The sequence below is a fragment of the Sander lucioperca genome, chromosome 8 (genome assembly GCF_008315115.2).
Source record: "Sander lucioperca isolate FBNREF2018 chromosome 8, SLUC_FBN_1.2, whole genome shotgun sequence".
NCBI classification, from domain to species: Eukaryota; Metazoa; Chordata; class Actinopteri; order Perciformes; family Percidae; genus Sander; species Sander lucioperca.
The window spans coordinates 33,762,866-33,777,218 of record NC_050180.1 but is presented as its reverse complement, the minus strand read 5'-3'; the positions used below and the strand labels follow the sequence as shown (position 1 = coordinate 33,777,218).

The 14,353-nt window shown below is 44.0% G+C and overlaps 1 protein-coding gene across 1 annotated transcript in view; it reads right to left on the bottom strand.

The window, feature by feature from the left end:
- The window catches only part of vwa8 (von Willebrand factor A domain containing 8), a 116,591-nt gene that overhangs the window by 81,284 nt on the left and 20,954 nt on the right, over positions 1-14,353 (bottom strand). Inside the window, exons 6-15 of the mRNA XM_031295421.2 lie at positions 13,865-14,029; positions 11,983-12,032; positions 10,459-10,567; positions 10,221-10,325; positions 9,964-10,092; positions 8,183-8,317; positions 7,609-7,686; positions 5,820-5,980; positions 5,567-5,680; positions 1,294-1,477 (exon numbers count right to left, since the gene is read on the bottom strand). Of these exons, the coding sequence (XP_031151281.2) occupies positions 1,294-1,477; positions 5,567-5,680; positions 5,820-5,980; positions 7,609-7,686; positions 8,183-8,317; positions 9,964-10,092; positions 10,221-10,325; positions 10,459-10,567; positions 11,983-12,032; positions 13,865-14,029 (1,230 nt within the window). The remainder of the gene's footprint in view (positions 1-1,293; positions 1,478-5,566; positions 5,681-5,819; positions 5,981-7,608; positions 7,687-8,182; positions 8,318-9,963; positions 10,093-10,220; positions 10,326-10,458; positions 10,568-11,982; positions 12,033-13,864; positions 14,030-14,353) is intronic.

Sequence of the window (14,353 nt, the reverse complement as noted above, 5' to 3'; positions counted from 1 at the left end):
GCTGTTGGACTGTATTTCATTATACGAGGTTATTTAGCCTTCCCGTCACTGATATGAATGGGGCAGACAAAATAAATAGAAAGACGTGTTAAGTGCTCTGCAAAGCACAGCACTTGAACATTGAATAACAGTTAAAAATCAACACAGTTTATTGCCATTTCTCATCAAGATCCAGATTCCAGGTAGTTAGCTGAAGACCACGGGACCACCTTAAGGCCCCAAACAACAAGCCACCAGGCGTCTTGGTGGTTGAGTGGTTAAGATGCTAATCATGTAATGGCAAAGTTTCCCATAACGTTCACCCCTTCTATCTCCCTGTTTACTCTGTCTCCAGAGGCCACAACAGGCCAACACCACAGCCTGAAGATGACCGAGGAACCACAGAGAAAAGAACTTTTACGTTTGAGCCAGATTCCCTTTCAACGGTTAAAACCCAAAATGCTACTGAGCTGCTTCAGCCCGCCCGTTTAACCCAACAACGAACCGAATGGAATCGATAGACCTCAGCTGAACCTAACCATGCAACACAACGTCCCAGTGAATGGCCAAACAAGGTCTGTAATTCACTTGGTGTGCGTGTGCGTGTGTGTGTGTGTGTGTGAGGCTTACAAGTTGTTTAACGTTACACCTTAAAGTATCACTGCCAAGTCACAATTTATTTAGGAAAAACTCTTGTTGCTGAGCTGCACAAAAGGCCAATGATGAATGAACTGTCGCATCTGGCACTATACCTTGTTTACCAACTCAGTTTGTCCTGGCTGTAAGGAGCCATGCGTATAAATATAATTTTCCCTACCCTGTAATAGCCTCTGCACTGTAAGCTAAACTCGACACAGAAGTTGGCAAGTCTCGCTTCCCTCTCTCCAGTCAATCACACATCAAAGGCAGTGGTTCATATTCAGAAGCGTTCATGTCTCTCACAAAACTATTTGCAACTGTTCACAAGCTTTGAGGCAAGAAACAGAAGATCATACATTTAAAGAAAAAGCAGGGAAGCGAATAAGCGTTATTAAAGACTTCTAGGAGCTGCTGAGCACAATTAACACCTATTAATTAACACGTCGCTCCTTTGAGTTTCCTGTAGCTTTAAAAAAAGAAAAAAAAAATAGCAAACATCTTTACCAGTTAGGTACATGTTTGTGTACACAGGTCCCTTCTGTAAAATACAAGCTTTTTCAAATCTTGATTTATACAGACAAGGCAAACCAAAGAAATAAGTTTAAATGTATTGTGTGTGTGTGTGTGTGTGTGTGTGTGTGTGTGTGTGTGTGTGTGTGTGTGTGTGTGTCTCACCAGTCCCTGTATGAGCTTCATCTCCTCTGCTCTAGCCATAGGGCTGACAGTGTGGTAGAGGAACATAGTGAGCAGCTCTGGGCCCAACCACTGCTGACCTCTGCTGCTGTTTGTACTGGCACCCACAACGGGGGGCTCCGCCAGGGCCAGCACCCTGAATGACGGATGGATGGGGAAGATTGATCTGAAAACACACACACACACACACACACACACACACACACACAGGATAACAGTTACACACTAGTAGCGGCAGACACACACGGTTAAACATCTGTTCAGCCGTGTTCAAGTGGATTTAGAGTGCAGGTGCACATGGTGTTTGTCACAGATGTGTGTGTGTGTGTGTGTGTGTGTGTGTGTGTGTGTGTGTGTGTGTGTGTGTGTGCGTGTGTGTCACCCCAATCTATGTCAGAGACAAGAGCATGACTTTTGACAGCTGGCTGTGTGATCCTCTGATACAAGAAGACAGCAAAGTCCCTTTCTATCACCCCACAGAGACACCCACTCTGCAACCGGATATTTATACTTGGATGTGGGCGGAGGCGGCCGCTAACCATCGTCGTCGTCACTGAATGAGTGTGTGGGGAGACATTTTAATATATGGAGATATCTGAGGCCGTTATAACCATGCACTGTATTCCACTACCCATCGATGCATTACAAAATAAAAAAGGTTCCCTGCCTTGCTCTCTCTACTAAGTCTGCCAATGTGGTCAGTTACACTAATTTAATCTAAACATCAATAACATTTAAACAAAGTCGCCATCTAATCCAAATCTAAATGGTAAATGGTAACAGTTTGGTGCTCTGAAGTTGGACGCTCCAGCATGTGGTTTCCATTTGTTGCTATGGGAAACAACATTAACTGTCAGGGGAAGAGGGACGCCGTCCATAACGTTTTAATTCACGGCCTTAAAGAAACACACCGACTTATTGGGACTTTGTCTTATTCACCGTATCTCCCAGAGTTAGATAAGTCCATACATACCCTTCTCATCTCTGTGCGTGTTGTAACTCTGTCTGACGGTTCCACCGGTAGCTTAGCCTAGCACGGATCCTGAAGGTAATCGGTTCAAATTAGCCTACTGCTCCCAATAAGTGACAAAATACTTCTGCTACTTGGGCGGAGTGATATGCTTTGCAGCACCTGAGAAGCCCCGAGTAGATCAGCAGTGCTTCGCCTTTCTGAGAATATAGTTCCCAATTTATATACGGTTAGAAGATGGCTGTGTCTCATGTGACCTTGTTATTTGTACACGCTGTGACTATACAAATCACAACATGTAAACAGGAACATGTTGGTATTATTTTGTCACTTATTCGGAGCAGTAGGCTAGTTGGAACCGATTACCTTCAGGATCCGTGCTAGGCTAAGCTACCGGTGGAACCGTCGGAAAGAGTTACAACACGCACGATGATGAGAAGGGTATGTATGGACTAGGGGTGTAACGGTACGTGTATTCGTACCGGACCGTTTCGGTACAGGGCTTTCGGTACGGTGCACGTGTGCACCGAACGGCCGAACGCAATCTTTTGTGTGCGGAACATAGGTAAATTTTCGTGTTTCCACACGAACATATTAAGTGGCGGAAGTCTCCGCGTTCAGCGCAAATCCCGCCCTGCAGCTGATTCTAAAGTTTTCATTGGTCATGTCAATATGTCAATCAGTGTACAGACACCAAACACTGATCTCTAAACCTACCCACCGTCACTGTAACCTAAACCAATGAAATCGACTGAAGGGCAGGATTTCCGCTGAAGTGGTTTGGGGAAAAAAATAATAATCACACACCGCGCGCTGTACAACAATATACACGGCACGCTTTAGCCCAGCCTCTCGCTAGCTAGCGTCATGGCCAATGCAGACAAGCCCATAGACAGTACGGACAAGCCGGAGCCTGAAGAGCCACCCATATCATTAAGGTCTCCTGTTTGGGAACACTTCGGTTTCCCAGTGAAATACGTCAACGGACAAAGACTAGTCGATAAGACGAAAGCAGTGTGCCGACGTTGCTCAGGAATGATCGGGTATGTTTCTGGCAACACTTCAAACTTGTTAACGCACTTGAAAAGGCATCACGCGAGTGTCAACATCACTACTACAAGGAAAAAAACGACGTAAGAAACGTAATTCAAACGCAGCTCCCGTTGGCATTTAAACAGACCTTTGCTGGTAATTCCGATCGGGCCAACGCAATAACGAAAGCAACTGGTGTTTTTATAGCAGCTGATCTACGACCATACTCGGTTGTTGACAAGCTGAGATTGGTAATGCTGCACTGTAATCCATAGTTATTTATTTATAGTTTTCATTATATTTTATTATGTGATATTGGTTTGAGACAGAGTATTTTATTTAGTGGAGAACTTTGCAGCAGTATTTTTCTTATTCTTTTTTTATTTTATATATATTTTATTTATTATATTTTATTAAAAAGTGTTTTAAAAAGAGTAAACAAATTGTTAAAAAAAAGTTTATAGTAATAAACAACCTGCAGTTTAATGTTTGCATTTCTTTCCCTTACTGTACCGAAAATGAACCGAACCGTGACTTTAAAACCGAGGTACGTGGAGGAACCGTGATTTTTGCGTACCGTTACATCCCTAGTATGGACTTATCTAACTCTGGGGGATACGGTGAATAAGACAAAGTCCCAATAAGTCGGCGTGTTCCTTTAAGCAAAAATTAGGCTGCATGTGTTTTGTTTTCATTGCGGGATGAGGCAGCGAGGTTTTCAAAACGAAACAGTCTTGCAGGTGGGAGTGATCAGAATCTCATCAGGAGAGAGCGGACATGTTCAGAAATCCTGCGAGAGCAAAAGTGAATAAAAAAAACTGTCCTGTGCAGACCTTAACCCACAAACACCGAGATACACACAGCTGGTGAGGAGAAGGGGAGGCAACACATGTGGACATACACACACACACACACACACACATACATACATACTGTATGTACACTCATATGTACACATTCTGTTGCCTAGCAACTTGCTGGTTCTTTCTAATCTGTCTCTGACTTTCTTATATCTATATTTTTGCTAAACCAGGAACCTAACATGTTGAACTGGATTTTCAAAGAAAAACTGCACTGTAATGCGCAATAGAATCCTGGTGCACACACAAACACAACACACAACACACACACACAACATACAACACACACTTTGTCTGAGCCACAGGAGAGTAGGAAGAGGAAGTGGGTTTTTTCAGCCCAGACGTCCCACCACAAACATCCTTTCTGCCAGCTTAGGTGGGTTTTTAAGAGTGCACACACACACACACACACGCACACGCACACGCACACACACACACACACTTCATGAGTCAAACACAGGGAACAGTTAAGGTCAAGACCAACAACAGTCATTCACATACAATACACTAATGCCGAGCAGTAAAACAATGTAAAATGCTGCGTCATAGATAGATTGACATTTATTGATCCTTTCGGAAATTCATCTTGCACCATACAGCTCATCAGATAGACAGACAGACAGACAGACAACAACAGGCCTTCATAGTCTTATAAAACACTGTCCAGTGTTCTGGTATCTAAAAAGCCTTCACACTTGGAAATCTATTATTAAAACTGGCCTTCCTAGACCAGATTTCCAACACTTTCTACCACTGCAGACCCAAGCATTCCTTTAACCTTGGGCTATTTTCAGTCTGAACACCTGGTAAAACGAAAGTTACGAATGTAACTACGGTTCCATGAATCCTGAATGACTGCCAGAGTGCTCGGACACTCGGAATCCTCGTGATCCCACGAGAAGATTCGGTAGGAACAGATCCCCTAATGACACCGGAAGATATAGCCTCTCTCGGGTCATCCAGGGGTCACAAGTGACGTTGTTGGTATACATACTTGTGCTTTAAGCACCGCCTCTGGCGGTGAGCAGGGATGAACCTGACAGGAGGCTCAGAAGAAGTTGGATGATATGAAAACTAATCGCATCACTCTCCTCTTCATCTATGTGCCTGTAAGCGGAACATTGAGGTCAGACACAGAGCCAGCTTCACAAATCTGAACGTCACTCTCTTACCATCTCTTAGTTTACCTTGAATACTATTTTGGTCTTCCCTCCCCATTTGTCTCTCTCTCTCTGAGTCCTGTTGTGGCACTCATGCTGAATGTGCCACTGACCACAACTGTCATGTTTTCATGTTTGAAGCAAATACAGATTCAAAAATGCTCCTAAATGCTCTTTCCCACACATAACCCATAAGCCCCTGTGTATGCATGTGTGCGTGCGTGCGTATGTACCTCTCTTGCAGTTGCTGGTCAGTGAACTGCAGTTGTTCCTTTAGTGTCTGGTATCTGTCCCACCTCAGCAGCCTGGTCCCATCGTACAGATCCAACTCCCTGTCATGGAGTAACCTGGGACACAAAGACACAGTAGAATGAGCTAAGCAGCGTGTGTGAGTGTGTGTGTGTGTGTTTGTCTGTCTATATTTGACATGTAGGCGAGTAAATAATGTAGACTGTATTTTTTTTTTTTTTTTGCAAACTAAAGTACCTAGATAGCACAGCCAGGGTTCCCAGGTTGACCCTGTGTATACCGTCCAGAACCAGCAGCTTGCCCTCAATGGCAGCGGTGACAAGTGGAGACGGCCTCCATGCTGTGTCTCCGTTAGGGAGAGTGCACCTCTGCTGCAGAAGGTCCCTGGCTGTCATGTCCTGGAAGTGGAGGAGGAAGGAAATGGACACCAAGTGACAAAGTTAAGGCAGGGGAAGGGATTGACAGCAACGTGGGAAGTGGTTCAGTGTGCTGGTGTGATAGATAGACAGATAGATGGATAGATGGATAGATATTCTTGCAATGATACACTGGACAGATTTCCAGTTTTTCTTCCCACATGACCTGGCCCCTGTTGCTAAATTTGATATCTCTGCTTTACAGATAACAGCTAATGGCACATTTGTGTATGGGGAGCCTGTGGAGGAAGACTGTCATGTTCACTATCACGCTGCCGTGTCACGGAACAGACAGAGGGAAGAGGAGGGAAGACAAGCGGAGTTGCACAATTTGTTCCAGGCAGTGATTACTGATCTGCTAACTGCTCCACAGCAAGAAGACATCTTGCATTACGTCAAAAACAGGCTCTATATTTTCCATTTGGTGCAATCATGAAGTCTCCTCACTCTCTCTCTCTGTCTGTCTCTCTGGTAACCTACTAATTCATTGATTGACATCATGACTGTCTGTCTGTCTCCAAGGAAAACTGCTCCTCTGAAATTGACATGTTGGGAGATTTTTGTTAATTTTGCATGCAAAAGAGGGAAAAGGATTTTGTTATTTTTATAGGGGTTTTTTTCCCATTGAAGGACACACCAACAAATAATATATTTATATTCCACCCTAGCCTTACATGTCACTTTGTTTTCCAAAAATGGTATTTTCAGGGCTGACAAGATGACTTTCCCGGCGAAGGATTCTGCAACTCCCAGCAGCACAAGCCACCCCTGACCTCAGACAGCTAAAAATAGCTGCAGCATGATGCATTAATACATAAGTCTTCAGCGGACACGTTTCCTGCACAATCATCACCCGGATGACTACAATCCCCATAAACACACACCACGCACGCACGCACGCACGCACGCACGCACGCACGCACGCACGTGGCCCAGGTAATGGAAGCCAGATGTGGGTCTTTTAGCCAAATTGCTGTCCTAATCCTACGTACATTTACTCCATCCCATTATACTGTACCTTCCCTGGCTTTACATTTTTGAGATGTATTCTCATCCGAACTCAAGAGTTACAATTTACGTGAATTTGGATAGTACAATGGTTAAACCATTATCTTCATTACTCTGTAAACAATCATTTTTAATTGACTGGCAGAAATTAACCAACTGATTATCAGGGGAATTCCACAGAATTTTGAAATCTGTAGATTTCGTTTGGGTCTGCTGATTATGTAGCAAGTGGGAAAAGAATCTTTTGCATTAGCCTACTTTTGCTATATAAAGTTGCTTTTGATGAAAACAAATTAATCAAAAAAAAGAAAAGAAAAAAGGGTGACCCAAGTGGAGAAAATCCAGGTGAAAGAGGAGAGTATTTTCTTTTGATGACAACATTTCTATTTTAGAAGATCTTCTTTCGTGAAACTACCCCTCATCCCTATTGGCTGAAACGTCCTTCATGACATCCCAGATCACAAACGGTGTGAGTCTCTGCCAGTGATATACTTTCCCTGACATGATAAACTCATATCCCAAAAAAACAGATAAGTGCAGATAGCTCCAGACTCGGAAAAAAATTAACTATTTGAATCTTTCAAAGACTAGTTTTTATTTACCTGGTAGAGCATGACCGGCTCTATGCTGTAACCCAGCATCTCAGCAAACTCTCTTGCGATCACTGACTTGCCACAACCCTAGAAAATACAAAAATGATTGTTATTAAAGACCAGAGACATTGATCATGTACTGTACTGGTGTATAGGGCTGCAACTCCAATATGTATGTACGTATGTATATGCATATTAGGGCTCCAACTAACAAACTAACAGTTATTTTCATTGTCGATTAATCCGTCGATTGTTTTCTCAATTAATGGATTAGTTGTTTAGTCTATAAAATGTCAGAAAATGGTGAAAACTGTGGATCAGTGAACCAAAGCCCAAGATGACGTCCTCAAATGTCTCGTTTTGTCCACAACTCAAAGATATTCAGTTTACTGTCACAAAGGAGAGAAGAAACTAGAAAATATTCACATTTAAGAAGCTGGAATCAGAACATTTTTTCTCATAAAAATTACTCAAAACGATTAATAGTAGTTAATAATAGTTGGCGATTAATTTAGGAAGTGACAATTAATCGATTCATCTCTGCAGCTCCACTGATGTATACTGTGCATTCTGTGTCAGCTACCTTGGCTCCTATCAGACATATGTCCTTGACCATGTGGGACTGCATCATCTCAGCCATTAGCTGGGAGTGGCTCGGTGTACTGATGAAGGTAGGGCTACTGTTGGGTGGATGCAGCTCCTTGATGCCTGCTGGAACCTGTAGTTTGGTGGGGACAACAACAAGCCGTGAAAGGGCAACCAGCAGCGTCATCGTTCTATAAAAGCTATGGGGTAATATTCCTTTAGACAATGATTCACAGACTTATCACAGACTTATCAGCATCACTGACACACGGCTGGGAACTAAATACGGCGTACGTTTCCAACAACATAGTGTTATCAAACAATCCATGAGATATAATACAGGCAGCGCTGCATATTAGACGCCAAAAGAATCAATGCTGCCCATAAAGACAATACAACTTCAAAGAGTTAATAATAATAATAATTCCTTCAGTTCCAATAGGGCTTTCGCCGCTATCGGCACTCGGGCCCTAACGAGAGTGATGTAATTTTCTTTTTGGCTGGAAGATGGGCACCACTGTTCTTGGAAGTCTGGAATATCTCCATTCTCCCAAACCACACACACAGTGACTCATTTACCAAACACTGCTTTTCATCCAAGAAAATAATTAAAGACTAATAAAGATAGAGAGTCTACAGAGTATCGGTCAGAGATAAGATGGTCAGGCTACTGATACAGTGGGCCTGCATGTGTGTGTGTGTGTGTGTGTGTGTGTGTGTGTGTGTGTGTGTGTGTGTGTGCGTGTGTGCGTGTGTGTGTGCGTGCGTGTGTGCATGCGTGCGTGCGGCCTGTCATGGGACAATGGACATCTCTGGGAAACGTATGACTCACTGAATGTTTTGTCATAAACATGTAAAGTCATAATTGGACGAAGGCCTAGTAGTCACACGAACGGAGACAGTGAGATTATTGCATCTGACAATAAACAAAAGGCAAATAATAATGTAATAGTGCACAAGATTCTTGTCTTACTATACATCTCGGCCATTTATGTCTTTAATGTATCGGGTTTTAGAAAACAAAATATCGCCATTTAACATGTCAAAGGTACCCTGTGGAGTTTTTGAACTTTGGTAGCACTATGTAGCAAGTTTTTTTTTTTTTTTTTTTTTACGAGTGAGTCCCTGTTTTGTTTGTCTCGTGCACACACATAAGGAAGCACTCGCACTAGTATTGTGCACGGAAGACGGCACGCACATTCCTGCTAGGACTGCCCCCTGCCGGTCAATTTGCCAACTAATCGGTCATTCGGATCTTAGTCGACTAGGATTTCTTTAGTCGATTAGTCGGTTTTTTTTTAATGCTATTTCATGCAGAATGACTTATTTTCAAGAAACTTATGAGCACATCTGTGGTAAACAGCACGTGCACAGTTTTGCTTTGATTCTTTGAGGAGAACCTCCTACAGATCTGCCCAATTAACTTGACTAATTCATTAGTCGTGAATCATAAGTGCTAGTCGACTAAGATTTTCTTTAGTCGAGGACAGCCCTAGTTCCTGCCAGTGGTTTCACACTATTCCACTGATCTACAGGTGACAGTGATGCGCCAAGAAACGCAGCAATGCGCCAGCAGGCGGGCAGTGACGATGAAGACTGCAACATGGATGTTAACAGTGCAGGGTTAGGGTTAGCAGGGGCGGTGCTCTATGTCCTTAAAGCCCCAATCCACAATCAGAAAAAAGCACCCCGACCCTCCACGTTGTAGTTGAGTCTACATAGTCTGCACACCAGATTGGGGCTGTAGTTGTACACTGTATATAGCCAGTGTACTGGTACCTGAAAGGTGACATCCTTGTCCGCGACAAGTAACGCGACATCTGCGTGGCCCTCGAGATCCTTTGTCCTGGACACACTCAGAATGGCGCTCGGTGCTAGCTTACGACGACCATCCAAAAGCTCAAATCTCTATGAAAGAGTGCCACAGAACATAAGGACAAAATAAACACCTTTTAAAAAAATGCATCTTATCTCATGTTCAGATCACAGCAAGCATGCACATTAGGTGACGCCACATAAGGATCATTTTGACTTACACTGAGAACGCCCTCCACAGCGGTGCGCCCGTCCTTGCCCAGGATGCTGTTGTAGGGGTAAAGTCTCTGGACTAGCTGCTGGGAGGACAGCATGGGCAAAGTATTCTGCAACAACAACAGAAAAGACAGGCGTTGGACACCAGAATCCATGGACCAACAGAGGCCCCAGGCTTTTGTTTATTCTTTCTCCCCCTTTGAAAGGGAGAGTGGGGAAGATCTAGGGGGCCTGGATTCTCACCAACACATGGAGGGCAGGAAGCAGGTTGTCCACAGGGAAGTCAGGAAGGCCAAGGTTGGATGATTCCTGGGAGCACAGCGTAGTGGCAAGAGACAGCAGCTGGGACACCCTGACGCACAGGATACAGCAGAATAGTGCACATGAAGAACTACTGAGACTTTGAAGGGGCTGTACTCGATATTTAGCACATTAAAAGGTGCTCTAAGCGATGTTGGGTGACGTCTTTTCTTGTTGACGTTCGAAGTATTGTCAAACAAAACGGAGGCTAGCTCGCCCCTCCCTCCTCCTCATCCCATCCCCTCCCCCTCCCTTCCGCGCACTAACCCCCCAACCCCCACCCCGACCCCCAAATCCTTTTGTCGGTTATTGGCTGGAACACTGTTTGTTATGTTTCGTGGTGCAGGTTGGCGCAGTTTGTTTTTGTTGCCGTTTGTGGAGCCTGGGCTGTCTACAGAGATCGTGTTTTTTTACAGTGTGTTCAGGGGACAGGCAGCTAGCGGATAGTGAGGAGATGTTTGCTGTATGTGACAAAAAATGTTGTAGGCTAAAAAATGCGTCACATCGCTTAGAGCACCTTTAATATAGCAGCACACAAAGATTTTCTATGAAAAGATAAAGTGGAGAAATGGCGTCCTGCACAGAGAATGCAGTCCTTTGTGTGTGGTGTAATCCAAGTCAATGGAGTTTCATTCCTATTTCATACATATGGCCATGTTTGCACTAAAGCCTGGCACTGTTCCTGGGGGCTTGGTTACAACCATTGGTTGCATTAAGAGAAAGCAGGAGAAATCCAAGAGCAAAGGATTTACGAGCGCACAGAAGCAGCCTGCGTGCGAGGAGAAGAGCTGACGCTTCGAGCAGGAAATCTGTCTAAGCAACAATATATGAGTCCAAGCATACAGTTGGAGCAGAAGCAGAGCAGATCTAAGCACGAGCAGTGGCTCTGTGAGTGTGAGAGAGCAGGGTTTTGAGGTGTAGAATTAGAAAATCTGGCGCTAAACCCCAGACGGAGCAAAGGTGCCTCTGCAAAATAGCCTCGGGAAGGAACTTGTTTTGGTGGAACATGTGTACGTTCAAAGGTTGTTTTGGTCGTGCAACAGAAAACTCAGACTGGACAGACAGTCTAGCTAGCTGTCTGGATTTACCCTGCAGAGATCTGAGGAGCAGTTAACCATAGTCCTCAGAAATCCACCAGAGGTTAGAACGCCAACACAGAGAAAGAGGAAGGGGACGGACATCCGGCTGAAATTAGGGACATCCGGCGGAATTCCCAGCAGCACCAGAACAATCCCGTAAGTGAAAAGTGGTCGATATAGACTAGTAAGTAAGTGCCTTGTGCGTCAGTATCAGACACCAAGGGCCATGACAAACCGTTGGTATTTGACAAGTTGAACTGTGAGAGCCATGTGGTGGCAATCCCAGTCCACTTTTATTCAGTGTTTTGAGTACAGCCCCTTCAAATGAAAGGAGAACTCACAAGTCACACAAGCCATTTAGCTTCAGTAATTGTTACTTTTAATTTACCTTTCTGCAGCAATGTTTGGTCCGACGGTGTACAACAGCTCCAACTGGTCCTGTAAAGAAAACAATATCAAGATGAGAATAGCTGCAGGGCTGTACACTTCAATCTTCCTCAGAGCATGTGTGCCACTAAGCTAAAAGGCTTAGGGGCACCAGTTCAAGCTCAAAGATTTATCGTTGAAAACTGTTTTCTGAGAGGGCAGAAACACCGAGGGCCAGATGTACTAACGCTTTTGCGCCCACTTCAGGCGTATTTGTTTCGTAACGTGAAAAAGCACGGCGAGGTATGTACAAACAGGCCGCACTGAGGTAAAAGCGCAGACTGCCTGTCGCGGGAACTGAAAATGGCAAATTGCGCTTTTCCGTGTGATGAATATGCATTCACGGGAGGGTGAAGGGGAAAGTGGGAGTTTCCCATAAAGAGATGGGAGGGGAAGCGTAAAATGCGCCTAATTATGTATTCCGTGGTATGTACAAAAACCGCCCATCAAAGCACGCCTCTATTTTGCGGTGAAAATTCTCCGCCTCTTAAAAGCAGGTGTAAACCAGGACGCGGGTCTCCTCTCATATGCCTCCTGGTGAAATGGCAGCAGTAATCTGAGCAAGACGAAGACATAGGTGAAGGAGACGAGCTGAAAGGATTTTTGCCACAAGGATCACACGTTTTCAGTTGAGTGAACACAAAATCATTAAGCGTTCCAGATTAAGCAGCCATGTTTCTAGAAGAAATCAAAGATGACATTGAATCTGGGACTCAGCGTTCACATTCCATTCCAGCAGTTGTTAAACTCCTCGCTACATTACAAATATTGGCATCAGGATCATTTCAAACAGTCATAGCATCAGTGGGAATATCGCCGTCTGCATATCATAGCACCAGTACTTAACGCTTTGCTACAGCGCAATTTACGGTATAGTGGGCGGAGAAAGGCGCTGATTACCCGATGAACTGCAGGTTTGGTAAATACGACGAAAGCTGAAGTATCACAGCGTGCGCTTTCTGCGGGTTGACCATGGCACTGATAACGCTACGTTCGCAAATGTACGTACATCTGGCCCAGAGTGGCAGTCTAATGAAGAATGTGGCTACAATCTGAAAATGACAGAAGCATCGTATATGGGGGAAATGTTAATTAAATGTATTTGACACATGGAAATAACAGGTAACAGCCTAATTTATCACAAGCTACAAAATAAAGAGTCAGTTCACTCACATTACAAACACTGTAGAATCACACTAAAACACAACATTCAGCAAGTAATGTGTCTTTTCAATATTACTTCTCATTTCCATTGCATGATCCACAGATTCATAGATTTTTTTGGGGGGGGGAACTATTCTTTGATAGTTCCAATGAAAGTTTGTTTGGGGTAATGAAAATAGGATCACTGGGGAGAACAAGTGAGATGATCTAAGCCCTTTTCTCTCATTATTAGGGTTGGGCATCGTTTGAATTTTAACAATTCTGATTCCAATTCCGATTCTTCCTTTCGATTCCGATTCTTTGAGAGGTGGAGTTGAAACGGGTCACATGTCTATAGAGGAAAGTTTTATTTTGATTCAATGGTGGTTTGCAGTTTTACAGCTTTTTCAATGTAAAATAAAGCCACACTTGAGCGCTGCTTACTGTGCTCCAAGGCTGCAACACAACGAGCGCCTGGCTGCTACGGAAACCAAAACTTGCGCATATTAAATTTGGAACCCGTGATCAGATTTGAAACCAAATCCTCCAAACGATTCCAATAAAGAAACGATTCTACTGGAATCGTAGTTTTTGAAACGATTCCAAGTAGGAATCGGTTCTCGATGCCCAATCCTACTAATTATTGAGACAGTTTGGTGATGGGAAATGTTGTTAGATAATCAGTTCATTCCTGGACTGACCTTGAATGGTAGGTAATAGACGTCCCTGGCCTGAAAGCGAGAGCGGAGAGGAGGATCCAACGGGTTGCCCTTGTACTTGGGGACGGGAAGGCCGAGAGCGATGACCCGGAAGTCCTCGCTCACACGGACAATCTTCCAGCTGTCCAGCTCCTCTTTGGTGTGCTCCTGCGATGCAACAAGGCATGAAACACTCCAATCCCCTTCTACTGTCTGTAACTTTTCTGTCATTTTAAAGATTTTATCCTAAATGCAATTTTTATGCAAAAGGCTGCAGGCACACAGCTTCAATTAAGAGGTACAGACGCCCAATGTCACACTGTATTTATGGCGACAGCTCCCCCCCCCCACGCTAAACACAAAAGCAGCACTGTAGGTGTAGTGTGAGATATTCACTGCTCGGGTGTGAAGATTCAGATAGATACGGCTCCATAAACGACAGCCATGAGCGTGAAAATTTTTTTTTTTCCTTAAATGTAAATGATGATACAT